At 37.9% G+C, this 26,659-nt stretch overlaps 1 protein-coding gene across 1 annotated transcript; it reads left to right on the top strand.

The window, feature by feature from the left end:
- Nucleotides 1–264: 264 nt before the first annotated feature.
- On the top strand, nt 265–26,659 carry CWH43 (cell wall biogenesis 43 C-terminal homolog). Its single transcript, XM_082282644.1, has 16 exons — nt 265–355; nt 1,214–1,405; nt 4,658–4,778; nt 4,922–5,076; nt 6,414–6,615; nt 7,589–7,677; nt 8,985–9,239; nt 11,979–12,104; nt 14,949–15,028; nt 15,958–16,063; nt 18,806–18,941; nt 20,121–20,270; nt 22,528–22,672; nt 23,272–23,333; nt 24,385–24,540; nt 26,044–26,659. The coding sequence occupies exons 1-16, from the start codon at nt 313–315 to the stop codon at nt 26,129–26,131; spliced, it is 2,106 nt and encodes a 701-aa protein (XP_082138770.1). The 5' UTR covers nt 265–312; the 3' UTR covers nt 26,132–26,659.

Below are 26,659 nucleotides of genomic sequence, written 5' to 3'. Positions count from 1 at the left end.
GGGTTAGCTCCTCTTTTCCCCGCCAGCTTGTGCGATGACAACATTTTGCTTTTATTTTTCTTGCTGGTGTGACTGTTCAGGGGACAAATGCTCCTTTGCTGACACATAAGTGGAGGGGCGAGATCTCCTGGCCGTTTCGCGCGGCGGGGCTGTGAAGAACACGGTCCGGCCGAGCGGGCCGCCCGCCCCCGCCGCGGGGACGCGGCTCTGTGAGGCGGGACGGGCGGCGGAGCCGCGCCCTCCCGGGCACTCGGGACTCGGCTCCCGGTGAGAGGGACGCAGCCCCTGCACAGCCGGGCAGCGCCGGGGGCGATGTTTCCCCTGTGGAAGGCCGTTCTCTCGGAGAGTCTCCTGGGTAGGTGGCGGCGGTGGCGCCCGACGGGGCTGCTGGGGGCGAGGGGCCGCGGTGAGGGGCACCCGGGGGGCTCAGCCGGGACCGGCCGTGGCAGGGCAGCCCCGGCAGGGTGTCGCGGGGCTCACCGTACGGGCAGGCGTGTCGCCCATGAACGGCTCCCCTCTGCAACGAGTAAATAGTGCTCACATCTGAGTGTGCTTCTTTGGGCTCGTTTTTTCCTCTAGCGCTGGAATGCCTTTTGTTTCTTGGATCAGCCTAGAATTTATTGCTTCTCCCGGCCAAGTGTTTGTGCAGGTGTTGCAGAGCCGGTGCTGTGCTGCCCTGCTCAAGGCAGGGCGCCGAGGGTGGTCGCCATACCCAGCACCCGCGGTATCGCCCGCTTGATGCATCTCCTGCAGAGCACGGAAACTCACAGCGCTGTGCTGGTGTGCCTGGATAAGGTGTCTCCATGGGAGAACACCACACCGATTTACTAGAATAATTCCTTTAGCCACCAGTCTGCCTTTGAGGAGCCCTGAGAGTGTGGGTGGACTGCTTATTTAGCCAGCCTTCTGAACACTAATCCTTTCCGAAGTTGAGCACTTCACTGAGGATCAAAGAACTGCTGTCTGAGTGGGGGAAGAGCTGTTTTATTCTCATCATTCTATTTCCTCGGAAAATGTGTTTGTTTAACTCAAAATAACCAAATATTTCTTCACTGAAAGTGGCTGTTGTTGCTTGAACTACTTTCAGTACATTTGATAGTCTATATGCAGAAGTATAAAATGGTACTTTTAAAGTAATCTCCAAGAAATCTTGCTGCTGAAAATACGTGATGGGGTTTTCTGTTTTTGGTTTGTGTTTGTTTTTTTTTTTTAGGCTACATTTCTTGGTCTCTTTACCATGCACTGCCACCAATGATCTACTACTTCCCCCTTCAGACACTGGCACTCACGGGCCTAGAAGTTTTTGCTGTTGCCTTCTTTTCTCCAGTATTCTTGACAATAGGCCCTTTTTGGAGGTTGGCTAACAATAAGTATGTCCTAGCCGTTCTGAGATTGACTATGGTTGGTAAGTACGTACTGCAGTGAGTTATAGATTCCATTTTGGTATCTATCTGTAAGAACCAACAGTCCAAATTGCCTTAGAATTCAGGTGATTACAAAAAGAGACAGGAGTGAGAAGTTCTTGCTCTCCCCATACTCATGTTTTATTGGTTTCTTTTTTATCCTCTCAAGCTTTTAACTATAGTCAGAGAAGTATTTTTTGCAGCAGTTGTATTGCATAAATACAGAAAAATCTCATTTCACTTTTATTTCTAGGAGCTTTTAATTTAGTATGAGTGACACCCAATAGGAAAGGTGTTTCCAGTATCACTCAAATACCAGCAGAACAGGTGCTTTTTTTATTGTGACAATGGGTATGGACGAGACATTACAGAACAGCTTGGGGCTATTATAAAAGTAGTCTTCTGTGAGTGAAATATCCTTTTTTAGTTTCTGAGGCAGTCTTTTCCTTCTAGGAATGTATTTTTAAAATTGAATCTATCTGCTTTTCTCTAGCATAATGATGGGGTTATAGGCTCATTCTAAATATGAAATAACCCTTATACGGTCAGTTGCACAGGAAGAAAGTTTCATCTTAAACTCAGGAAAAAGATGCCCCATTACCCATTCCACAGGCTCCTCCTTAAACATAGACTTGCTGGGATTCCCTCTTTGGTCTTCAGCTAACTGGTGCAAATCTTAGCTCTTGTTGATTTTTTGAAAGTTTTTTGGGGGAAGGTTTGGCAGTTACAACCACGTTCAGAAGCAAGTTACTGCTAAAGAGTTTCCCACTCCGGATGAACTTGCAGGAGACAAGGGTCTCCGTCCTGTGTAGAGGTGAAAATGCTGCTACTGTGTTTTAGAAGCAGCGTTTCCTGGCTCCTCATTTGTTAATATAAGATGATAGTCAGATAATCACTTTTCTTATAGTTTTTTACTGTTAGAAGACGGAGTAAGATCATCTTATTTACTTTCCTTGTGTAGTTTTTTAAAAAAGAATTCTTGTTCTTTATCTCTAGAAAAATACTAGAACTGAGCATAGTTTTTTTGTCATTGATTTTGATGAAGAATAGTCTTACCATGTTCTTTACTTTTCCTATTCTTCCCATTATATCCATCCCAATGCTTTTTCTGTTGTTTTGTAATAAGCTTCTCAGTGAGCAGAATCTTCATCTTCCTGCAGCAGTGCTCAGTGTTTTTGCTTTCTCCAAGATCTTCTAGTTTAGAAACTGGGAGTGAGTGTGAGCATTTAAAATGGCACCTTACCTTCCTTCAGATGTGACAATAACACAAAGTTTGCCATGTTTATTTAAGATTAGTCCTTCAGATCACCTTGCTGTGTTTATTAGTTCACTTTCTCAAAAGCAATGGAAATCCCTTAAAAGTGTTTGTTCTGCTAAATAAATTTTTGTTCTGCTAAATAAAGAGCAGTGACGGTCTTTTATGTTAGTTCTGTCCCATCATACTGATTCTGCTGTTTCTCAATTCTTCCTGCTTTTTTCCTCCTTCATACTGAGACACTCTTACTCATTCTCTTTTTGATCTGTTTTCCTTCTCAGAAAGGCCATGGCCTTCCTCTGGGACTTGTTGAACTGTCAGGCAGAACAATCTACCCCATGCATGCTCCGCCCCATTCTACGCAGTCTTCAATTTCACTATCAAATAGTATGAAAATTCCTCATGCTTAGCCGAAACCAGAATTTCAATTTGGTATGAGTGATGCCCAATAGGAAAGGTGTTTTCAGTATCACTCAAATACCAGCAGAACAGGTGCTTTTTTGTATTGTGACAATGGGTATGGACAAGACATTACAGAACAGCTTGGGGCTATTATAAAAGTAGTCTTCTGTGAGTGAAACAATTATTTTTTATGTTCTGTTTCTTTCTGCCTTTTCTGGAAGCTTTCTTTTCCCTGCAACTTCTAATTTCTGTATCCTTTCATACTACTTGGTTTTATGTTCTATTTGGAAACAAACAAGCAATAACAAAGTACCCTGAGTAGTGTCTATTTGCATTTGTGTCTTCAGACAATATATGTTAAGTTTGGGTGTTTGGATAGATATATTTAAGTCTTGGGTGTACTTGCCCAGCAACAAAAGGTGTGTCAGCTCTAACTTGGCAAACCCATGCTAGCTTTAATCAGGGTAGCCCACATGATGAAATATTTGAAGAAGCAGGTTTATGGATTGCCAGCACAATTTAGGGACAGAAATCTGCCTGTACTGTACATGCAACTTCTGCTGAAGTCCACAGAAGTACACCTTCACTTCAGATTGATCTTCTTTATCATCTTGGCTCTAAGCTTTGCATCTTTTACTCTGAGCAGAATGAGCAGGTAAACAGTTGGAGGATTCCTAGCATGTGTTGCCAGAATCTGCAGCTCCATTTCTGACATTACTTGCTTAACGTCTCTTCAAGTTTGGCTCATGCTCACTTAGCAAATGGCTGGTAGCATAGCAGTGTTGCTTCTTCTGCTGTTGGTCATTGGTCCTGGGCCAGAATTTGCCACACTGACTGAGATTAGAAGAGAATATATGTGGTCCATAGTCACTTGAATTGGAAGCCTGTTAGCAGAGTTTAAAACTGCTGATAATGTGAGGTCATTGTGCCCTGGGAAATGGCAAAGATATGTGTGCATGCTCTCCTTCAGTGACTGGGAAAGTGGCAGTTTTCAGTAATGAGATGGCACAGGCTGGTAGTGACCACTCTGAGACCAGATACAGGGCCAGAGAAAGCCTTGTTCACCCCTGCTAAGGCAGTTGATTACTAATCCCTGTGCTGTGTTTGGTGACTGCTCCTGTCTAATAAAGAACGTGGCTTTTGCCACAGCCCACTTATAAAAGTAAGTACACTGTGGCAAAAGCCATATCCTTTTTAGACAGGAGCAGTCACCGTACATAAAACTTTATGGTTTTTGAGTTATCTAAGTGCATGATTGAGGACTATCTGTATGCTTAGATGTTTTATCCATATATCCTCTTTATGGAATCGATCACCATAAGTACTTAAATTAGGTCAATCACTTGGATTGTTGGATAGTTCCTTCATATAATTTTTTCTTTGAAAATGATAACTGCTATAGAGTCATGTATACCCAGTTTCTATGCATACCTACATTTCTTTGGTTTGTTTAAAAATGTGTAGTGTCATGTGTTTTCAGATGAATGGTATAGCCATTCAAATTACAGACAAGGTTGAACTAATGTACAGGAAATCCTCATTACCTGATCTCTACTGCCCTTTAAAGCAACCTCTGTGTGTGTGTATTTGTTTGTAGGAAGCTTAGCATCATACCAGGCACCAAATGCTTCAATTAGACTACTCATCTTGGCTGCTGGTGTTTCTTCTTCATTGCTGGTTCAAACAGTAACATGGTGGTCAGGAAACAGTGTACAAAGGTATTTTCTTATACTGATGGAACTTAACTGATGTTTCTTTATATTAAAAACTGTTTTCTTTTTTTTTTTTTTCTTGTCCCCTAGAAGTTAAGATTTATTTTTTTCCCCAAATGCCTCACTATTTCAAAAACTGATTCTTCCAGGTTCATCAGAATATGGGGCTTCATGCTAGGCAAGATAATGCTCCTTGTTCTTCGTATCTGGTATACATCACTTAATCCAGTCTGGAGCTCACAAGTTGCCAATACTATCATACTGACAATTGGTTTTGTAGCAGCAGTGGAGCAAATTCATTCAGGTAAGTATATTACAGCAAAGATGGTGGTTATGAAAAGAACCTAAAGTATACCTGGCTATGTGTCACTGGGTTTTCATTCTTTGATTATTTTCCCCAACACAGTCTGGTTTTTGACCTGATGCATGAGCATTGCAGGCTTTAGAAGCCATGGGGTACTTCCGTCTTCCCATAACATGGCAGAACTGGTATCACAATTCATACAAGGTGTAGTAAGTTGGTACTGGAACTGCCTCTTTTTCCTACTTGCAGTGTCAATAATATGACAGTAACACAAACAAAGGCATAAGCTAGACCAATAAAACCAGAATGGGTTATTGTCTTTCCAGCATGAAACATCTATAGTATTTTTGTTAGTGTGTTAATTCAGTTTGCACTTTGAGTTTCTTTGCCAATGCATATCCTTTGACAGAGAAGGGGAGACAGGACAAAGTTGGGGAGCAGCTGATATGTCAAAATAAACAGAAAGAATTGGAAGAGTGGACAGCTTGTACTGGTTAAAATTTTCCCAAGTTCTTGGAGTGTTTGTATGGGGTACACAGCAGTGGGGGCTGGCACAGGCTAAACTGTGGAGGTGGTATTGCCAAGGAAGAGAGCAAGGTTGGGTTGATTAGTTAAGGCAGCTCATGTTAAATCCTCAGAATCTCCTTCCTTCTCAGTATAACCATGATGAATTAATTGAAAGATAAAACCTTATCTATGTGTAAGTGGGTAGAAATTAGCATAATGCATATTGTTTGCAAGTTTGCATTACATGATAGAAATTAAGCCTGAGCTTTCACCAGAATTTAGAAAGGGAATCTGCTGCAGGAGATTAGGAAGGAAATCTGTCTTGTTTGTGGGTGACAAAGTGATATACCTATGCAATTAAAGGTGCTGCTTTCTGCTTAGATGAGAGAGGTTCTGAAGTACATGGGAAAAAGGAGAAGGAAGGAGTTTATTTCTGGCTTATTTGGAAGTGTCAGGTTTTGTTCTTATCAGAGTTTAGAGTTTCAGTCAACAGAATCCTCTGAACAAATTCTAGTAAGTTTTCTGCTGATTTTCAAAGCAAATTTAAATATTTAAATTCCAATATTATGAGAATAATCAGATGGGCAGGTTGTAATTTTTGTGCACTTATGGTGAGTATATTTTTTTGACAGACCTAAGATTGTTAGTAGAGATTTTAAATTTTTTTTGGTGTTATCAATTTCTGATAACGCAATCCTAATCAGATAAATTAGCTTTTGTGCATGTAATTTATTCTGGTAAATTTGTGATTTTGGCTATTTATTGTTCTCAGAAACTCTTGCTAATAGGATTTGACAGTTTGCTTAGCTGTATCTCTATTCTTATTCTAGGTGGAGACAAGAGTAAACAAGGAACAAACAAAACTGGTAATGTGGTTAGACAGACTGCTTCCCATCCTCATTGGTTTTTATCAGGGATTGCTTTTGGCAGCCTCATGTTCCTCACTCTGTGGATATTTGGGGAGGTTTCATTAATTTCTAGATGGGCAGTAAGTGGACATCCACATACAGGTCCAGATCCTAATCCATATGGGTAAGTGGATTATTATTATTATTATTATTATTATTATTACTACTACTACTTCAAAATTGTAATCAAAATCCAGTGCTGTAGTGGGTGACAAGTTAAAACTCAACCAGATGATGGTATAAGAATTTAGATAGAAAAAAGCGGGTACAAGGTACTTCACACAGAGGATTCATTCTTCCTTTCAGATAATCTCTGAGCATTTTGTCCAGACCTGGAAATCTTAACATTTTCTGATACAGAATTATTTTATTTCAGCACTAAAATCTTGGTTTGCCACATTGCAAAACAATTTTTAGATGAGTTTCAAGGACTTATGAATGCAGTACATCTATAATATGCAGTAAATTAGTCTACCAGTTCAGGCTTCAGAGAGATGATCAGGGATGCATGCACATAAATAAACTGTGTGCAGTATTAAAAGATATACTTCTGTAGAAGTTTTGATTAGTAAGAATGTTGTCTTAATGCTGTGTGTGGTTCATTCAGGTTCCAAAATCTAGGAAGAGACCAAATTAGTTATTCTGAGTCAACTACATGTGGTGGCAGGTGACAGAGTTTATAATTTGTAATTCGTATACAAAAGAGCTACCCAAGACTGATAGCAGTGTTAGATACTGTAGGATCCCTTATTTGACATGAAGAAAATACTTCTGTTTGGGGTGGATTCTTCCCTCTCATTTTCTCTGAGTTGTTTTTGCCTTTTGTACCTGGATTTCAGTGGACTGCTTTTGCTGCTGAACACACCTCACTTATACATTACAATAAATTACCATTATTTTCAGATGGATATTTTTACATCCAATAAAGGGGAGAAAATGTAGTTGGGTGTGAGCAAAATTTAGCTCTGTTTAAAGTAAAAGAACTATAATATATTACCTAGGACCCTTATCTGTGTATCTAGAGGTTTCTTTTTCAATGCCAGGTGTTTTTAAAATCATGTTACTGTATATTTTCTTTTCCCTTATGGTTGTTTTAGAGGTACAGTTCTGCTGGGCCTTGCTCATGGGCTGATGCTTTCATTTTGGAGCTGGTCTTCTGTCATCAGTTTTGCCTTGTTTCTCATAGGTAGGTGCAAATCCTGAGCAGAATTTTTGTCTGTTACCTTATTCCCTTTACTCAAGTCCTCTGACCTTACAGCACATCTCAGAAAAGTGTGGCTAATCAAAGCCTCCTTTTCTCTGCCACTGACTATAGTACAGTATGTCTGACCAGTTGACTAAGGATTACAGGCCAAATCTCCAGGCTATTGGCAAGCAGTGTTACTGTCTTCAGAAGCCCCTGCTCAGGTTCTGTTCCCTTGACCAGCATCTCAGTTCTGAGCATCTACATTGTATAACAGTTGGACTTGATGATCTGAGAGGCCTTTTCCAACCTTAGTGATGCTATTATAAGGCCATATCTAGGGTTATGGGGTTGAGATGACATAAGCCTCTCAATTCCACAGAAGGCAAAATAACTTGTAATTTGACAAGCAGTCCACCTGGAGACAAGCTTACCTCCTATCTCTTTATTTTTCAAGTTCTGCAGGCAGTAAAATAGTATGAACACGCAGATTTTAGTGTTAAGAAATGTGTGTGTGGATTGTAATGTAAGCATGAACATTTGAGTTTTGATGTATACACACTGATTATTTAAGACAAGTACAGAAAGGTTCTTTAGTTGATTCAAACAGTGTATTCTAAAATGCTCAGAACCTTGATGTATAAGAGTTAAATATTAAAAGTGTTTCTATACATTTGCTTTCATGGTGTGACAGTTAGTAAATATTCTTACCTATAATAATGTTTTAAAATGAAGTTGTCCTGCTATAGAGAGTTTCTGTGGTTGTTAATGTTCTGTTTGGGGTCAAATCCCCAAATCAAAGATAGCATGGTAAGTCAAGGATCTTGCAGTTAGTAAAAGATTAATAGTTGCTTTCTTGCCCAGTATGGTTATCTACAGGGAGAGAAGATCAGGAAAAGATATGTTTTCTCTTCATATTAACCTTTTTGATTCTTTCTGTATTATGGTAAAAGAGGTTCATAACTGGCAAACCTGTTACTCTCTTAAGAACTGCATCATTTCTCTGTTGTGCTGAAGAACTCTGTAAGAAAATCTGTTCAGTTTTGGCTCTTGATGATGTTTCTCTGTTGTCTTTTTGCTATACTGTTTTCAGCTGAATAGGCAATGTTATAAGAATGAGATATTGCGAAAGATAAAAGGCTGTCTTTGGCTACGTGAGTAACTGTCCTTCTACTGATGCAGCTTTCATGGCTGCAAAGCACAATTATATTTCCCAGACTCTATTTTTTCCCTAGACAGAATATTAAAATGAATGTTGTAGATAATATACCTGATTGAGACTTACTCTATTATTTTTTGTCCCTTCACAGGTTTAGCATCTTCAGCTGGTCTCCTTTATTTACATACCTGGAGTGCTGCTGTTGCAGGCAACATCCTTGGTATCTTTACTATGTGTGTGTGGCCTCAACTAGCTGGACGTTTTGTTAGCTGTCTGCATCCTGGGAAAGCCATGAGTACAGCCATGTTTGCCTATGTTCTTGAATTATTCTTCTGTGTGTGGTGTACAGCTTATAAATTTGTACCTGGAGGAGTTTACATTAGAGAAAGCTCCCATCTTCTTTTAGGTACATTTGCGATAATGAACAAATACAAATATGGAAATGTATCTAGTGTATAAAGAGTCTTTTCAAATGCTCCGTTACTGTTTGATTTACTATGGCAAAAGTTTCAGAGCAAAAATTAATGAGACATGCAAAAAATAATCTACTTGTTTCTTTACTGTTAGAAATAGTCTAAAATGTGAACAGAAAATGGAATTCAGTTAAGGGGAAGTGTCAAAGTGAAAAAATGTCTGATAACTGAGTATGCAGTGGAGGAAGAGATCTGTTAATCAGTCACCCTAAAAATATGGCTGCAATCCAGGGTGTGAATGTACAAATATGCTGGCTACCTAAGGTAGCAGTGCCTCAGGTAATTGGGTAGCTACTGAGACTGTAACAGAATTCAGTGCATTATTTAGCCCTGCTCTGCAGAGCAAAGTGCAGCATCCTGCTGATCTAGCTAGTCTACATTTGAGACCTGAGCTTCTTTGCCATGTGTCCCTCCCTTATGTTTTGTGGACACACCAGTGTGTTTGGGGGGAATTTTGATGAGCCTGTAGCATCAGAAACATGTGACCAGGACACGAAGAAAAGAAATTGTCAGGTATTTGCAAATAAGGAAGAACTAAGTTGAGCAAATATAAAGGCTTTAGCAAAATGATCACTTGATGAGGGTGGAGAGGTGGAAAGGAAACCAACCCTTCCTGGTTTTGTCTCCAGAAATATTTTTGCAATAGGTACTAACATGTTTCAATGGCATATTTCACTAACTATATTTTAACAATGCCAAACATTGTCTTGGGCTAATTGTGTGGCACATTTTTAAAATGTTATGCATTAGCCTATATTTTATTTGGAAAGGAGTAATGAACGCTGTGCTTAACTTGTTGCTGCAAAGGTTTTAGATTTCATAAATGTCTTTGCAACCACTTTGTGTCATTCCAGTTTCCTACTCTCCATGTGTATTACTTATATTACAGCAATCAGATGGTGGATTTGAGCTCATTATGGTTTGAAAAGAGTTTCGTTCCATTATTGCATTATTTTATTTGTTCTGAAAGCACTCTGAGGAGTATTTAGAAACAGTTATCTTAACTAATTAAATTTATTTTTTTAAGTTATATGAAAAAAGCATGTGGTAGAGAAGTGTCAAATACTTTCTTGAGTAATGCTTTGACAAAAGAAATACTTTCATTCAAAATCCCTCTCTGTTGCTTCCTTTGAAATGCACACTTGTGATTAATTTACCTGGCATGATCACTGGGTAGTAGCACAGAGATGGCCCTAATTTTTTCTTTGGTAAAGAAAACTGTAAATGGAACACATCTCAGCTGATGGCACTACGTGAGTTTAAATTCCATCCAGTTTCTATCTTTTTGATGCCATCCCATAGGTTATCAAAGATTATACCATGAGACTGTGTATTTGTTGCAGTGCTTTTACCCTTACAGCTTGGCTTTCTGGAAAACTGCTTGTTTTCTTCTGGTTTCTTTCAGGTGCAAGTGCTATTTCTTGCTTTCTTCTCCTGTCCAATATCCTGCCTTTCTCTTGCTGCAGTTTGGGTAGGGAACTGCACCAGGAAAAGTGACAATGAAAGTAAGATCATTATATTCAGAACTTCTGTGCTGCTTTACTGTGATGTGATATAATGCTGAGGGATCAGATTCCTGGTCTTCATCAACTTTAATGGCTGTGACTCAGTCTCCCTTTGAGAAAGGTTTTGTGTGTGCCCCCTTAGTCATTGCACTAGACCCAGTGTCCTGGTTTGTAAACTTTCACTACAACTAATGTAACAAGTAAAGGCAATAAAAAAATACTGACTAATAGTTGGCTATTACTCTGAAGTAAAGCATGGCTTCTATAATTAACTATGCCACAAAGATATTAAGGGCATATATGTTCTCCAGCAGAGCTCTTATCCAATTCATTATCCCCCCCTGCTTTCTTTGAAGGTAATTGGATCCTTTATCTCATAAGGGATTGGAAAAGACCTTGTACTATAATCAGTCTGAGCTATTTATTGAAAAGATACCCTCCCCATGCATTGCAACAGTTAGTGCACAGAAGTTGCTTACTAGCTTTTAAAATGTATCTGTAGGTGTATTTAGTTGTCTGTTCTTAAAAAGCAGAACTATTTCTGTTGGCTCTGGAGTTCCAGGATACAAGCTGCTGCCATGCTAAATTGGCCTTACAGCCTGCTGCAGTCTGCTTGTGCAGTTTTAGAACAAAATGTTGAGCAATTGCTTTTGTAGTTCCTATATGAAAAATGTATTACTTGTATCTTGGTGACAGAGCAGTTCATTGTCAAAGATAGTAGATACTGCAATCATCAATGGACTTTTTTCATCAAGCTGTTATATCAAGGTTCTGTTATATGGAGGTGTAACTCAGTTGTTCTTGTCCAGGTTAATTTCAGTAAACTTCGAAAACAGTGGGCCCAGCTGAGAGTTGTAGCCATCAATACTGCCTGGAAGGATTTTAGCTTAATTTATCTACCATGTGTTAGCCTTTTTGATATAATACCCTGAAACTGTGCTGCAAATCAGTCTTTACTTGAGAGTGCTGTCCATAAATCTCATAGTTCCTGCATTGCCACATTAAGTGTGGCATTTATCTGCATTTGTGCTTTGAATCATCTTTGTTGTTGGAGCTATAAGGTTGTTGTGTTGTAACACAACAGCTGGGAGTTTATAAAAGATGTGTTTATGAGCAATGTTAAATGTTAAAGGCCTATGACAAAACTAATTACTTATATTTTTACAGGTTTTATAATGTTATGCATTGGGGTAGACTTTCTAACAGGACCCAAGAAAGACCTTAGCTCTGTCTTTGAAGTGAAAAGCAATCAAAAACCACTCTTCAAAAAGAGTAAAAACTATATTAAACTATGTAAGTATAATTTTAGTTCCTTTTCTCCATGACGCTAGGAATACTGTCTGAGGAAAAAAGGTAACACTGTGGAGTGTTCTGCTCAGATGTTTTAGAAATGTTTTTTTGGTACTAGTTTTAGAGACAGATTCGTAGTTGGTGTTTCCCTAGTTCCAGGTCAATGATGACATATACTACTGGAGAATCTGACTCACTGTGATTGTGACTGACAGAGGCTATTCCTAATGGAGTGTGTTAAACGAAGACCAGAAACTGGGCAAAAACCAAAATGTGAAAATGTATTCGGCTTCATTTGTGGTTTCATTTTAGTGGTTGAGGAGGAGGCCTCTCTGAACCTTGGGGTTTACATATGTGTGCAAAAGATGTGAATGATTTCCCAGCCCATTCAGTATGGTAATCTTGAAGCAGTTCAGTGTGACAGCATTGAAAGGGCTGGCTGGCAGTGTGGTGGGACTGGGCTGGCCCAGAGCTGCTGTACAGTGTGACACTCCTGCGTGGGGAGGCCATCCTGGCCTGCTGTGGCCAACATCACAGCACAGCACTTGGGCCTGGCTCTGTGTTCAGACCAGGCCTATCTGATTTATTTAAATATGGGCATTGATCTAATATCTATACCCAACTGAGACGGACAAAGACTCAGTTTAGAGTTAGAAAGTGTATGTTTATTCCAGCGCCAGGCAGCTGCATGGGGTAGCTCCCTAATATGCAGTGCAAAGTTACAAGCCAATACAAAGTCTATTTATCTACAGAAGTTCTGAATATCCAAAATACAAGTGCATATTTATAACATCGACTCCTCCCATTCTCCGCCTCGTATGGTAATTAGCTTAAATATCATTAAGCATGCGTAGTGTGTGTTCTGAATTGGGTCAGTGGTCTCGAAGATGAAGTAAAAGTAGTCTCCCTCGATTTGACCTTTCTACCTTTCTGTACTTTGACAATACAAATTACCCTTGGTGAACTTCCAGTTCCTCTCTTTGTGATTTCTGAATAGGTTCTCACATGGGAAAAAATTGGTAATTGTCTACATTTCTTTAGATCTATTTATCAGTGTTTCTGTTTCTCGTTATAAGCACAGCTAAACAAATATAAAAGTGGCAGGCAATCAGTTATTTAGCAATCAGTTACTTACATCTTAAAGGCTTATTTCAAGCCTGGCTCTTTTTAACAAATTATTAACTTTTAATTACTTCCAGCTGGGCTTACTTATCTACCTATTTTAACTAATTTCAGCAAAGCTAACCTTTAACTAAAATCTTAATGTTTCTTTTAAAATCTGTGTTTCATATCCTCGGGAAAACGTTGTCATCTGCTGCCTGTAAACTATGCTTAAGGATCCCAGCTTTTCAGATTATGTATATGGGGTCTGCTGCTTTCCTTAGATTTCGAAGAGAAATGAAAATCAAATTTTGATTTGAGGTTTTATCACTTTTTGGCTTTTAAATCATACAAATGTTTTCAACTATTTCTCTACAATCATTTGAGCCCCTGGTTTGTTTTCATTGTCAGCTTACTGTTTCTAAAGAAAAAAGTCTGTCAATAGTGTGAAGTTTGGTAGAGGAACAAAATGCTAGGCATTAGGGCATGGTAACGCTGCAGAGATCAGGATGCTGAAGATTCCAATTCCTGGATCTTTTCTTCTTCTGTGACTTTGAAACAAATTGCTTGCCACTTGGGTACATTTTGCTGCATTTGGAAAAATGAGACAAAAGTGCTTCACAATTTTTCAGGGCTGTTTCTGGAATCTTTATGGAGGTCTTTACCCTGTTTACTCAGGGGCCAAAAGTATGTGGCCTGTGAGAGTTTGTGTGTCAGAGGCAACATGTGCACCATATCAAGTGGTTTGAATATTACTGCTAAGAAACATTTCACAAAAGTAAATTAATATTTCAAAATCCTACCTGTCACAAAGCACAGCCCTTGCTCAACTAATCCTGTAACTTTGCAACAGTACTTCTTGTACTTTCTCATCATGCCCAGACTTGTACTGTTTCTCAGCTTCCTCTCTAAAAGCCTTTGTGTCTTGCAGAGTATGAAATCCCTTAACATGCTAATATAAGTAATGTCCTTCCTTCTGACATCAACCATTATAAAATGTATTTAAATTTTGCACAAAACTCTTCCAGAAAACTTGCATTAAAATAATTTAATATATTTTTAAATATATGAAAGAATAAACTGGAGTTACTGAAATTGTTGTAGATAGCATATGCCACTGGGTAAAGGAAATAACTGCAGAGGGCTTTGATCATCAAATGGTGGAATTTGGTGGAAGCTCTTAAGTGCACACTGTGGTTATTTGTAAGGCTACAGGAGCAATGGGAAAGCTCTGAATGTCCTTTCTGTGAAGCTGCACTGCCTTTCCAAGGGTGTGTCAAACAAATGACCACTCTGGAAGTCTGGCAAGAGTCAGGTCTTTCTGACATCTAAAGGCTTGCGAAGTAAATTAAATTTTATTCCACATGTTGTATTAATACAAAATAAAAATTGTGTACTACAAATGCATACTTGGACACAGAGAGGAAAACACTGAAGGGTTTACATGATGCTCTTACTCATGTCCTATAACGAATTCTTCAGCAGGCATGATTTTTACATAACTATTCCAAGGAGTTTTGGTACATTTTACCTGTTCAGCATGTTGTGTTTTGGAAAGTGTATTTGCACACATATACATATTCTGCATGCATAGATACTGCCTTGATCTAGTGGTGTCACTTAAATGTACACATTTCTCATTCTATGGATAGGACACCTTAGAATAACGGTGTCCTGTTTAACAGCAATAATAACATTATTTTTTCTTGCATTAAAAACATTTTTTCTGTGTTTTTCTATTTCAAGTATTGTGGCTGTTTGTTGGTGTTGGTTTGCTTGGATTAGGTTTACGTTATAAAACTTACCACAAGAAGTTGGGCCAAGGGGTGAGTAGGATGTTTGTGAGAATAGTAACTTCCAAATATATAGTAATGTGTGTGTGTGATAGCTTAGGTGTGTTAATTGTTGCTGAAGAAATCTTTGTGACCAAGTATTCAGAAAAACTAATGCATAAATGAAGATGCAAAAATTTAATTTATAAATTCATGTAGAATTGAAATGTCTGGATCTTTGGAGATTTATAGTGATGCTACAAAGGAAAAAATAGTATGAAAATTTGAGAGATTCTTGCCTTGTATGTTCAATTTGAACATTACTTTTATAAATTAGTTTATTTGAACTGTATTCAAACTGGACAATGCTGTTAGCAGCCTGACCTCATGTTGGGGAAGTTTGAACAGATAACATCCTGAGGTTTCTTCCAGATGAAGTAATTCTATGGTTCTATATTGTACCATAACCCTGAATTGAAGGTCTCTGAAAAGTTGGTTGACTTAGACTAGTTATGGAAATCGGATAAAAATTGGAAGATTCCAGTTTTCTATCTGGCAAGAAAGTAAGTATTGCAATGATAATAACAAGATGGTTAACACTTAGGGAGTTTAGTGTTAGATTCACAAACACGCACAGATTTATACAGGTGGCTTTCTTTTTTCAATTAATTCAGATTTGTAGTACGTTATTGTGCAGCAAAAAGTGGGTAGTTCCTCTTAGTAAGATGAAAAGATGCATTGTCTCTTTCCTCTTCATTTGTTTGCTGTTACTTGTACAAATTAATTTTAAGTATGATGACTTTATTCCCTTGTTAATAGCAGATTTAGTCTTTTGTAATTCTCACAGCTTTATTAGGAAAATATATTGGTTAAAACATCTCTTGTATTTCTTTTATGGCACCGTGTGTCTGATGTTATTTACTGCAAAGCTATAATACGTAAAATTAAAATTGTATTTAACTTTTTTCCATTTATTTTTTGAGGTTCCAAAAAGGGATTTCTCTGCTATGATCTGGCCTTTTAGATTTGGATATGACAATGAAGGATGGTCTAATTTGGAAGGATCAGCTAATTTGCTTAATCAGACAGGTAACTGTTTTCTTCCCCACTTCATTTATATTTGGGAGGATTCATCTGAAGAGACAGAACTGAAAACACCTGCTTGGTAACTGAGGCCATTTTTGCATTAACACAAGAACCTGTGTTTATAGTGGCTTTCTCCTCAATCTATGAGCTGCTCCAATACAATCACTTCAGTCAAAAATCCATTTGCAGAGGTGATAATTTGTTTAATATATTTTAAAGAGGTTTCTATTCAGAGGAAACACTTCTCACTTGGATTTTTCTTCTCATATTGCTGATGAGTTACTTGTCTATGGAGAAATTCTTTGCATAAATAATATCCTTTTAGATAAAGTACAATGGTATTTACAAAGGTAAATATCCTTTTAGATAAAATACAATGTTTTATAAGTTCTCTGTGGGTTTTTTTAGATATGAAGCATTATATAATTCCTAAAGGGTGTGAAATTCAAATGCCCTAAACAATGAATACAGAGGAGAAACAGACAAGTCGGTTTCCATCATTGACCCAGAGCAATGTATACAAGAAAAGTAGCAATTGTAGCTTGGTTGTCATGATTTTATTGTAAAGAAGAGTGTCTAAACTGTTGCTCATGGGCAGGATTTTGGTTGGAAAATTAGCTATAGGAAACGAAGAATTTGGACTCAAGATTAGTGCTGTTGCAGAGGGCATGGAAAGGAATTGGCCAGGAGTGCTTGTAGGTGTTATTTTTTTCCTGTGATGCCCATGAGATAGGGTAGACAGGGGACTGACAGCTTAAGATCTAAGGCAGTTCAGGAGATCAGGGAACGTCGCATTCCAGGATTTGTTGTTCTCCAGTCCACCACAGGATTTTCCTGAGCAGCTGAGGCTTTACAGACCCACGCAGTGAAAAGGCACTGACAGGTGCTCCTGTGCAAGTCTTGATTTTGTGGCAGAGATACGCAGGAATTAGTGAAGAGAGAAGAGATTTTAGCATCGTTCACTCCATTGTCCCATGACCAAAGGTTCAGAGATCTGGGCTATGCTGGCTGGCTGGTGTTATGAGAAAACAGCCAGGACATTTAATGAATTGAAATTTGGAGCATTCTTGTACATAAGTCATGTCTGGGTGCTTATTTAATCTTTGCATATTTATTTACGAATTTTAATGAATGGATTTATTTCTGGTACCTATAGTTCAAATTAATGAATGTTAGAAAAAGTTGATTACCTGGTTATGTCCACTGGCATTTCTTTGTGGAAATGAAATATCACTTCTGAAAAAGACAATCAGTAAGTCAAAAAGGCAGCAAATTCCAAAATATAAATTAATAAATCATAATTTCTAATAGGTGGAAACAGTATTCTGGAGTTTTATGTTACATGTATATTGTTATATAAAATACTACATTAACATTGTCAGTAAATGCATTCGTTAATGCATTCAGAATTAGGCTAGAAATTCCTGTAAGAAGAGTTCCTGATTCTGAGAACCCCAGAGGAAAGAGTGGCTATCTGCTTCAGGATAAGGGTTGTCTATTTTTAGGTGTGGTGGTGTGCGTTACTTGGGCTCATCTCTCTGTTGGAATAGTGAAGATGCAACATGTAATGGCTTTTGTGACTGGTACTTCTGTCTGCCCTGGAGGGATGCAATATCAACCTCTCTTAATGGTTTCAGTTACTGTTCCTGTGATCAGCATGTATGCTAATGATGTAGAAGGAAAAACCTGGGAATCCACTTAAGAGCTCTGAGCTCCCATTTTCCCTGTTGACAGTGCTTTACACTGCTATGTATGAGATTTGGAAAGCAAAAAATCTTCTGTGTCAAGTGCTGCTGGATGGAGTAGCCATAATTCCTTGTGGAAGGGCTGTGAGTGAAGTGGTGACTATTTCCCTTCCTGTGTAGGAGAACACTCCAAGGGGGGGCATAACTGCAGCAACAAGGGAGCACTTGGAGCACTTGCTGCTGCTGCAGCTGTACTGACCTGGTGCTCAAGCTGAGTCTGGATGGTTCAGCCATCCTGTGGACAGCTTGCAGACTCCCACCTTCCTTCAGGCATGGGCAGGTCTTTCTTAGATACCAGTTCCTTGAGGGACTGCATAGTTCTTCCTGTATCCTGAAGTTAAAATACAGGGGAACCCATCATGTTCCCCTGGCAAAACCATACCTCTGCATGTAAACAGAGAGGGACCAGAGTGCTGTGGGAAAGTGAAGTGGCTGCAGATGGTCAGCAATTCATTGGAGCTGGGAACCCTTCTGTTACCATGCCCTGGGGCTGATGCTGGGTTGCTCTGGGCTGAATAATTATTTTGGCAACAGCATCCAGTTCTGTCTTGGACAGGACCCTTTGAAGCACAATAGGATTTGGTAGATGAAGGGAAGTGCAGATGTGCTATGTAGTGTTTGTTCATCGAGTTGAAAGCAGTAGACTTGCTGTTAATTTGTGTGTGCGCAGTATCTCTAATGCTTTTGAAATGGCATGAGGTCTCTTCAGGCCAGCTGTACTCTGCAGTCTCATGTATCTCTGGTTATGTACCAAGGATGAGCTATGGCAAGCAGACACTAAGTACGTCTTCATCAGAGGCTGTGTGGCCTGCAATAGCCAGAAGTTTGGGCATGACTTTGTGGCCAGCATTGATTTGCCTTGACTGACTCCTGAAGGGCTTGTGTCCATCCCTCTGTAATCAAAAGGGAAATAATGACATTATGTAGTTATTTGTAAGTCCCATTTATAGGTAACAGTTATAAATGTGAAATTTTTTTTCTTTTTTCCCACCCATTTTAGAAGCAGATTTTATCACTATTATAGAGAGTGATGCCTCTAAGCCATTCATTGGAAACCATGATCCAACAATGTGGCTAGGAGAAAGACTAGGATTTTATACAGATTTTGGTCCAAGCACAAGAGATCACACTTGGGGGTGAGTCATCTTCCCATGCACAGTGACAGTAAATAGATGTAAATATACTGCCCAATACAAACTGCACTAATACAGAAGCAAAGAATAGTTGGAATAATAATCACTATAATCACTTGTTGAATCTTGTCTTTTAGGAAGTGGCTTTGATTCATTAGCATTACCATGCAATGTGGATGGAATTTTCTCATTGTTAAACATGATCAGGTTTTGGTGCCTGCCCCTATAACCTACTTTGGTTTTGGTGATGCAGAGATTGGCATCCTGTCCTTTAATATATAGATTTGGAAGTACTGTATCTGATGCCCTTTTCACATTATTTTGTTTTGGGCTCTGAGAATTTTATATTTGAGACTTAAAAACGTGATAGCAGTTGGAAAATGTAGTGCATCAGAAGGTATGAGAAATTTTCAATTCATTAAATCCAGCTTGGGCTGTATAATGGGAAATGAGAACAGAAAGGTGCTTATCTATTTGACCAGCTATTTTTTGTCTAATTTTACCTTAATGCTTGGCCACCTACCAGTTGCATACCTTTAAATATCTTTGCTCTCTGGAAAAATAGTGTCATATAATGTGGCTTTTATTTTTCGGGGGGATATGCACATTTCTGTGGCAGATGGAACTTCCCACTGATGGTGCAATGGCTATTTAATTTTTGCCATGTGTGAGGGGTGTTTAGTAACTTTCTTCTTCCAGAGCCTGTCTGTTTGAAGCAGAATGGGGCAGAGAAGTCATTCTCTGAGATTTTATTAATGAAATACATTGAAAAACCTGATGCAAAATGTCCAAACAGAAGCTGAAAGAAGCAAAATCGCCCATTTTAAGGATGTATTTCTACCTACTTCTACTTTTAATAAAATACATTTTAATTTCTGGTAGTACAAAACTCTGTTTTGCCTGAAATACAGATTGTGAAAAGCTCAGAGAAAGAATTCATATTTCTGGAATAATATTTCTTAGTGTAGGAATTAACTTGATTATACATTTTTAGACATGTACTTAAGCAGTATTTTAGAGGGAAACTTTCTATGTTCAGAAAAATCCACTAGAGAGGGTTAGTATTCTGGTCTTATAATTTTGTTAAATGACTGTTAGTCTTCTGCTCACATTTGCCTGCTTAGTTCACACCTTTGATGCTTGTGAACCACAAAATGTAACTTTTTGCTTCTCCTCATTTAGGATTATGGCACTATCAAGGTATCCAATTGTAAAATCGACCCATCACCTCCTTCCATCTCCAGAGGGAGAGATTGCACCAGCCATCTCCCTGACTGTCAACTTCACAGGGAAGCTGGTTGATTTTGTCGTCGCTCACTTCGGAAATGAAGAGTGTGTATTTTATTTATTTTTAACGATAGTGTACGAAGTCACATAATGTAATTTGTGGACAACTGGGATCTCTTGTGTACCGTTTAAAATCTGGTGCTGTATGTAATACTGGTTCTAACAGGGCACATTTGAAGAAATAGTATGACAGTTTAAAATTGGTTAAACTACTGGTTTAAAATTTTGAAGCATTTTTTAAGTAGGACAAATGTGTCATGCAAAACTCAGCTGAAGTTACTGTCTGAATTAGTAGAGATTTAAAGATACTGTTCTGCAAAGTCACAACAAATGATAGGGTTACAGATGCATCTCAATGCGGGATAGCATCCTTCTGACTTTTTGCATGTGGAATAATCTGTTACATTCCACAATGAGTGTAGATAGGTATAGTTAGAGATAGATAGCATAAATGGAAAAATGTTATTTATTAAAAATAAAAAGTAAAAAATCTGAAACCTCCAAGAAAGGACAGTGTTGAAACAGCAGCAAAAATATCCATCAGTTTCCTTCTGAGAGTATGCAGTGGAAGTATGAAGTCTGATCTCTGAATTCAGAAAAGCAAAATAACTCAAGTGATGGAAAAGAATAAGGTATATATTTCAATTCTTGAAAACAATGTTTTGATTACTTGTGTGTATTAATAAGAGATAGTTTTGTGAATGCTCGATGTAGCTGTAATTTCTGATATAATTGATGGGATATCTAGTATGTTTGTGGCTATGTAGTAAAATTTGGAATTTAAAAAAAATTATTACAATTCACGGAGAGGCAAATTTATGGGTAGGGTGCAGAATATTATAACACAAAGAAGCTGCTCAGAAAGCCATAGGAATTCTCTGTATCCCATTTCCTTCCCCTGTGTAGAAATTGCACCAAACCTGCAAATTGTTTATAGATTTTCCCATTTACTAAACAAATATAGTTGCCAGAAATCACTCCCCATTTTTAACACTAGATAGGAATTTAATTCTGTGCCTCACACAGATGATTTGACTTGCCAGCCTGAGAAATTGTTTGTCAAAGTAGAAGAAAATAACATTGTATTCTCCCCTGGCAGAGAAATGAGATAAAGATGAAGGAGAAAATATGAGGAGACGCATGGGAAATGAGTGCAAATTAAATTGTCTTTTAGAGGGGAATGAATTTGTAACTAAATACTGCGCATAACTAGTTTTTAGTATTTTTTTTTCTGCTTCTTGGGTTGACATAGACTACAGAATATTGGATAACTAGGGTTGTTTTTAACCACAATTTTTAAAATGTGAGAATATAACTATGTCTGTGCCTTTAAAAGATCCCATCTTCTGGAGAGGTGTAATTATGGAAGGAGCAGCTAACTGAGCAGGCAACTTCATATATACCTAGGTCAGGCTTCTATTTAAGTGTTTGGGGGGTTTTTTGTCTGCTGTCTGTGTGCTCTTTCTCCCTAATGCATTTGCTTCACTCAGAAGCACCACTATTTAGAAAGCATAGCTGCACTTAAATTGTTGTCTTCTTTTGGGTTTACAGATTCCAAAATCAGCTCTCTCTGTCAATGTTATTTAGCCCAGACTACCAAAATCAAGAGGACAACATGATTTACACAACTGTTTAAAGTCACTAACATGGAGAATCATAGAAAGAGAACTGCTTTTGCATTATTTTATGACAAATCCAAGGACAGGGACTGGGATCCAGTGAAGTATTTTACCAGGCCCCACTTGTGCTATCACTTTTGGTCAAGTTGGAACTCTTGTGTAAATCTTGTTAAGGAGGTGTAGAATACATGCCAAATGTAATTAAGTAATGCTAATGATATAACTCAAGTTACGTTTCATAAATTATGGGACCCAGACTTTAAGACTATATTTACCATGATCTATCCATCATAAAATTTTTGTTAGCATGTAAGTTCTTCGTTATGCACCACAGGGTGCTAGCTCAGTTAAGTTTTAAGTGCAAGCAGACACAAAGCCTTAGATAACCAAAACACTAACATTCACATTTCCTAGTGATGGGATCAGTATTAAAAACAAAACAGTAATAGAAAATGTTGTTCCTGTAATGGATAGAAAGAGAATGTGAATTACATCTACCATGGCCATGTGGTTTTTATCAGATATAGTGATAATTTTGAATCAATGAGCTTTCTGTGAACTTTCATACTCTCTAATACTGAGCAACAAAAATGGTACCAGATTAATTTGTGGTTTACTATGTCATAGCACAAAGATTCTGAGCTAAAATGTATATGTCTTGAAGTATTTTCCATTTCTTTCAGAGAAGACTTGGACAGAAAACTCCAAGCAATAGCTGTTTCAAACCTATTGAAGACTAGCTCTAAGCAAGTTGTATTTCTAGGATACATCACTTCAGCTCCTGGATCCAGAGACTATACCGAATTAATAAAAAATGGAAATGTCCAGGTAATATAAGAACACTGCATCTTTAGAGAAAATACATATTGGAAACACTCAGCTTAATATTTCAAATTGGTAACTTAATATAGGCAGAGAAGAAAATACCTGCCCATTTACAAATACAATCTTTAGCTACCTCATGATATCTTGCAGAGAAGGTGGAGTTACACAGTGAAAGAACAAGAGGCAATGGACAGCCGTCACCACAAGGGAAATGTCAGAAGAGATAAAAAGTCGCAGGGTTGTCAAGCATTAGAACAGGGGCCTGGTGAAGTTGTGAAACCTTCATCCTTGGAGATATTCAGAAGTTAGCTGCATAAGGCCCTGAGCGACCTAAGTTATTTTGACCAGGGTTGGGAGTAGGTGACCTCCAGCCAGCCTCTAATTCTGTGATTCTTTTGTTTTAAAAATGAGCTCCACATTAAGAGATGTCAAAAAGTTGTCTGATTTGTCCATGTCTAACAGTGAGGTTTTTTCTTTCTACCTTATTACAATGTTTAGGCAAAATATTTTTCTGCAGTGAGTTTACACATTGTTACTGATTTAAAGCCTACCCAGATGAACACTTACCTTACTTCTTTGACCTTTTTCCCTTTCACTTCTAGGATATTGACAGTACAGATCGTGACAGATGGTGTAGCTATATTATGTATCGTGGAGTAATAAGGTATGTTAAAGTGAATCACTTACTTGTTGGTTTAAGTATCTTTATGGTTATCAGTTTTATAATCTTTTGTAAGCGATTGTGGAAGACTCTTACATCCCTGAACAATTATTGTGGGCAGTTGGGTCTATCATAAAATAATGTGGAACAGTGATCTCAGGATCACAAGAGCTGGTGTATTTCTGAATATAGTTTGCAAAGACACTATTACAGGTTTCATCATTCTGTGCCAAAAGCCTTCAGATCTACTCTGCTTCAGTAGCATAAAACTACATTTTCCCAAAGCTCTGGCTTTGCAACTTCTTTCTAAAATGTGAAGGCTACACCCTTATTCGTATGTGACACAGAAGATACAAATTTTGAACTAAGATCTTGTGGTTTCTTGAAGCAAAATGCTGATCTAATCCAGCCAATCTTTATGCTGGATTTAGTGGAAACTTGAACTGTGTAGACCCATATTGAGGCACAGGACCTATGCACTCCATATCTTTTAATACCAAATTTCTTGTAAATCATTCTCTTGGTGATGGATGGACCAGAATGAAATTCAGCTTAACCTGAATAAACTATGCTAATTCTGCAGTGTTTACTGGAGTAACTTGATAGCTGTCTTAACAGTATTGAGTAAAAAAGAAAAAAAAGGCAACTAAAAAAGCCCAACTTAAACTCTATGTGCAATTTGAATTTTTCTCATTATTCATTCAATTGATGCTTGAGTTTCTTTCTTGAATATTGAAATCTTTTCAGTGAAAATTTGGTGAACTTATACCAGCTTTCATATTCTAAAGCTGTAATTTTTAGAAAAAGGTTTTAGACATAAAACTTATTTTTATTGTCAAACACTTAGGGATTTTTAGTTTTTTACTTGTGACATGGTGTTATGATCCTGTTTATAGAGCACTTTCATTTTTTTGAAGGTGATATTCACAGAAATGGAAAATTGTGTTGATAAGTTAAAGCATAACTCTTAGGAAAAAAGATACATTATTCATTAAGAATGTGGTGAAATTACCTTGAGTTATTTCTTCAAACTAACTCTTCTCATATTTGATAGGCTGGGTTATGCCCGCATATCTCATGCTGGTTTAAGTGATTCAGAAGTCCAGATGGCCAAATTTAGAATCCCAGATCATGTGGATAGCTATGTGGACAATGACAGAATTGTCACTGATCCCAGCCAAGTTTCTGAGGACATCCATTTCAATCCCAGGTCAGTGTGTCTCATAGGAAATGAAGGGGATGATGTATCTGGCATCTTGTAAAAGAGAAGTCTAGGAACAAGATTTTTTTCTGAAGTGGGAGACACTGATCAGTACCCAATTGGGCAGAAGAGTAGGAGTCAAGAACTTCTGATTTGTAATTCCATTTTTTGGATTGATTTGGCGTGTACCTTGGGAAAATCAGTCTGCTGTGTCACAGCATAAATTGCAAGTAATGCTCATTTCACCCAGGCGATTAATTTCTGAGATTGTTTGATAGGGATATTTGCGAAGTGGTGTGGTGACTCATTTTGTAGATGATGAAAGATCTCCCATGGTTCTCAGCACTTTGGAGATTGGGGGTCTTAAAATACTGTTATTTAGAATACCAATTACAATATATACATTAAATACTTTTTGCATAAGCATTTCAAAACCTAACATATAATTGGAGCAAAAATTCAAGAGAATGCCTGAGGCAGTATGCTACATGTGTCAAGAAGGAAAAGAAAAGGACTAGGTTTAATGTAAAAGAGTTATGTATTTCTAAATTGCTGTCATTTTACCACTGGTATTGCATAAGGAAGAGAAATATGGAGAAAAGTGTTTATTCTAATATTAGTATCAGTGAAAGAGTCATGAAGTTAGTGATAGATGTTGCCACAGAGGGATAATTTCCAGCAATGCCATGTTTACTACTCCTGACATGCATAATGCAGAATTTGTTGCTTTCTCATATACACCCAACAGCTGAGCTTACTCACTTTTTATGCACCACTCAGCCACTGGCTTCCTGTCTAAGCAGGAGTTTGCTCAGACTTTTCCACATGATGGAACTTGCCTACAGTTAGCATTCACGTTCAGATTTTTCTCAGTTGACTTTAGTACAGAATCTTGTCCTAATTTCTTTTGTCTCCCTATAGCCAGAAAATGTATACCCTATTGGAGGAGATTTAACTTTTTCTGATTAACTCTACTTCTTTAGAAATACAATGATACTGCTCTTAAATATTACTTTGCACTGATATTTTGAATAAGTACTCCATTTTACTTTTGCAAGTCTGTCTACCATAACAGTCAGTTGTCAAAACTTTCATATTTAAAAATGAAAAATTACAATTTTCACCATAATTTTCAAAAGTGAGATGTACAATATTAGTAACAGGGTTGACTGTTTTAATACTATGGGTGTTTAAATTACATCTCCACTGAAATCAGGACTAAAAGCTTAGAATTGGAGTAGATAAATGCAACCCTCAGCTTTGTCAGCAGGAGTTCCAATTGCAGACTGCCTATGGCATCAGTGGAATCAATATAATTAATTGTCTCCGTTGTACTGAAAGACCTTTAGTAGGAGAGGGTTCATAGAATCTGATTTACACTTAAGTGGGGTTGGGGCATGTTTCTGAAATAAACTGCCTAGAACATTCAGAAGTAGGGTAGTAATTGTATGATTTAATTGCAGGGGTTAAATAATGTTGTAATAGTATTGCTTTGTTGAATATTTTTCTTAGGTTTGGATCTTATAAAGATGGACATAATTATGTGCCTATTCATCACTTTCATATGAGCACTCCTAAATATTTTAAACGGACAAATTAGAGCAAGAAAATAAAATATTATTGGGACCAACAGGAAAGGTTTGTTGCTGGAAACTGACTTGGCAGCCAAAAAGACTACCTTGTTTAAGGATGAGCAACTCCCATGCTGCGCAACACTGTGGATGTCTGTGTAATAGTTGGTGACTTTCTTCTTTAATGAGCTGCCATCACTGTGAGGGAGGGAAGATGCGTGCATTTTGATAAACTGGTATCTACCTTGGCCAGATACCTGCTTTGTATGCAGCCAAGCAAGGGTGGGAACTTGCTTTGGCAACAACTTCAGCTTTTGTGTAGGTATCATATGTCATGAAATTTCAGAGTGCTATTGCTGCTATTGCAATAAAAAGCTTGGTCATAGGTTTTTCAAAATACGAATGGAACTAGTGCATTTTTTAATTGGGAGATACGCAGTAAGTATGTGTTGAAGTGTGTGCATTTTTGACTCAAACAGTATTTACATCTGCTGCTATTCTACATTTTATTCTTAAATGAGTTTTACAACAATTTGCAGATAATTGATGTTCATAAT

The sequence above is a fragment of the Coloeus monedula genome (genome assembly GCF_965178545.1).
Source record: "Coloeus monedula genome assembly, chromosome: 5".
Taxonomy (NCBI): domain Eukaryota; kingdom Metazoa; phylum Chordata; class Aves; order Passeriformes; family Corvidae; genus Coloeus; species Coloeus monedula.
Note: the sequence above shows the minus strand (reverse complement) of the source record. Positions and strands in the feature narration are given on the sequence as shown.

Excerpts from the sequence above, each read along its gene's own strand:
- CWH43 (XM_082282644.1), top strand. The coding sequence starts at position 313 with ATGTTTCCCCTGTGGAAGGCCGTTCTCTCGGAGAGTCTCCTGG. Across the intron at positions 4,779-4,921 it reads TCAGGAAACAGTGTACAAAG|GTTCATCAGAATATGGGGCT; the intron begins GTATTTTCTTAT and ends TGATTCTTCCAG. Across the intron at positions 22,673-23,271 it reads TAAAAAATGGAAATGTCCAG|GATATTGACAGTACAGATCG; the intron begins GTAATATAAGAA and ends TTTCACTTCTAG.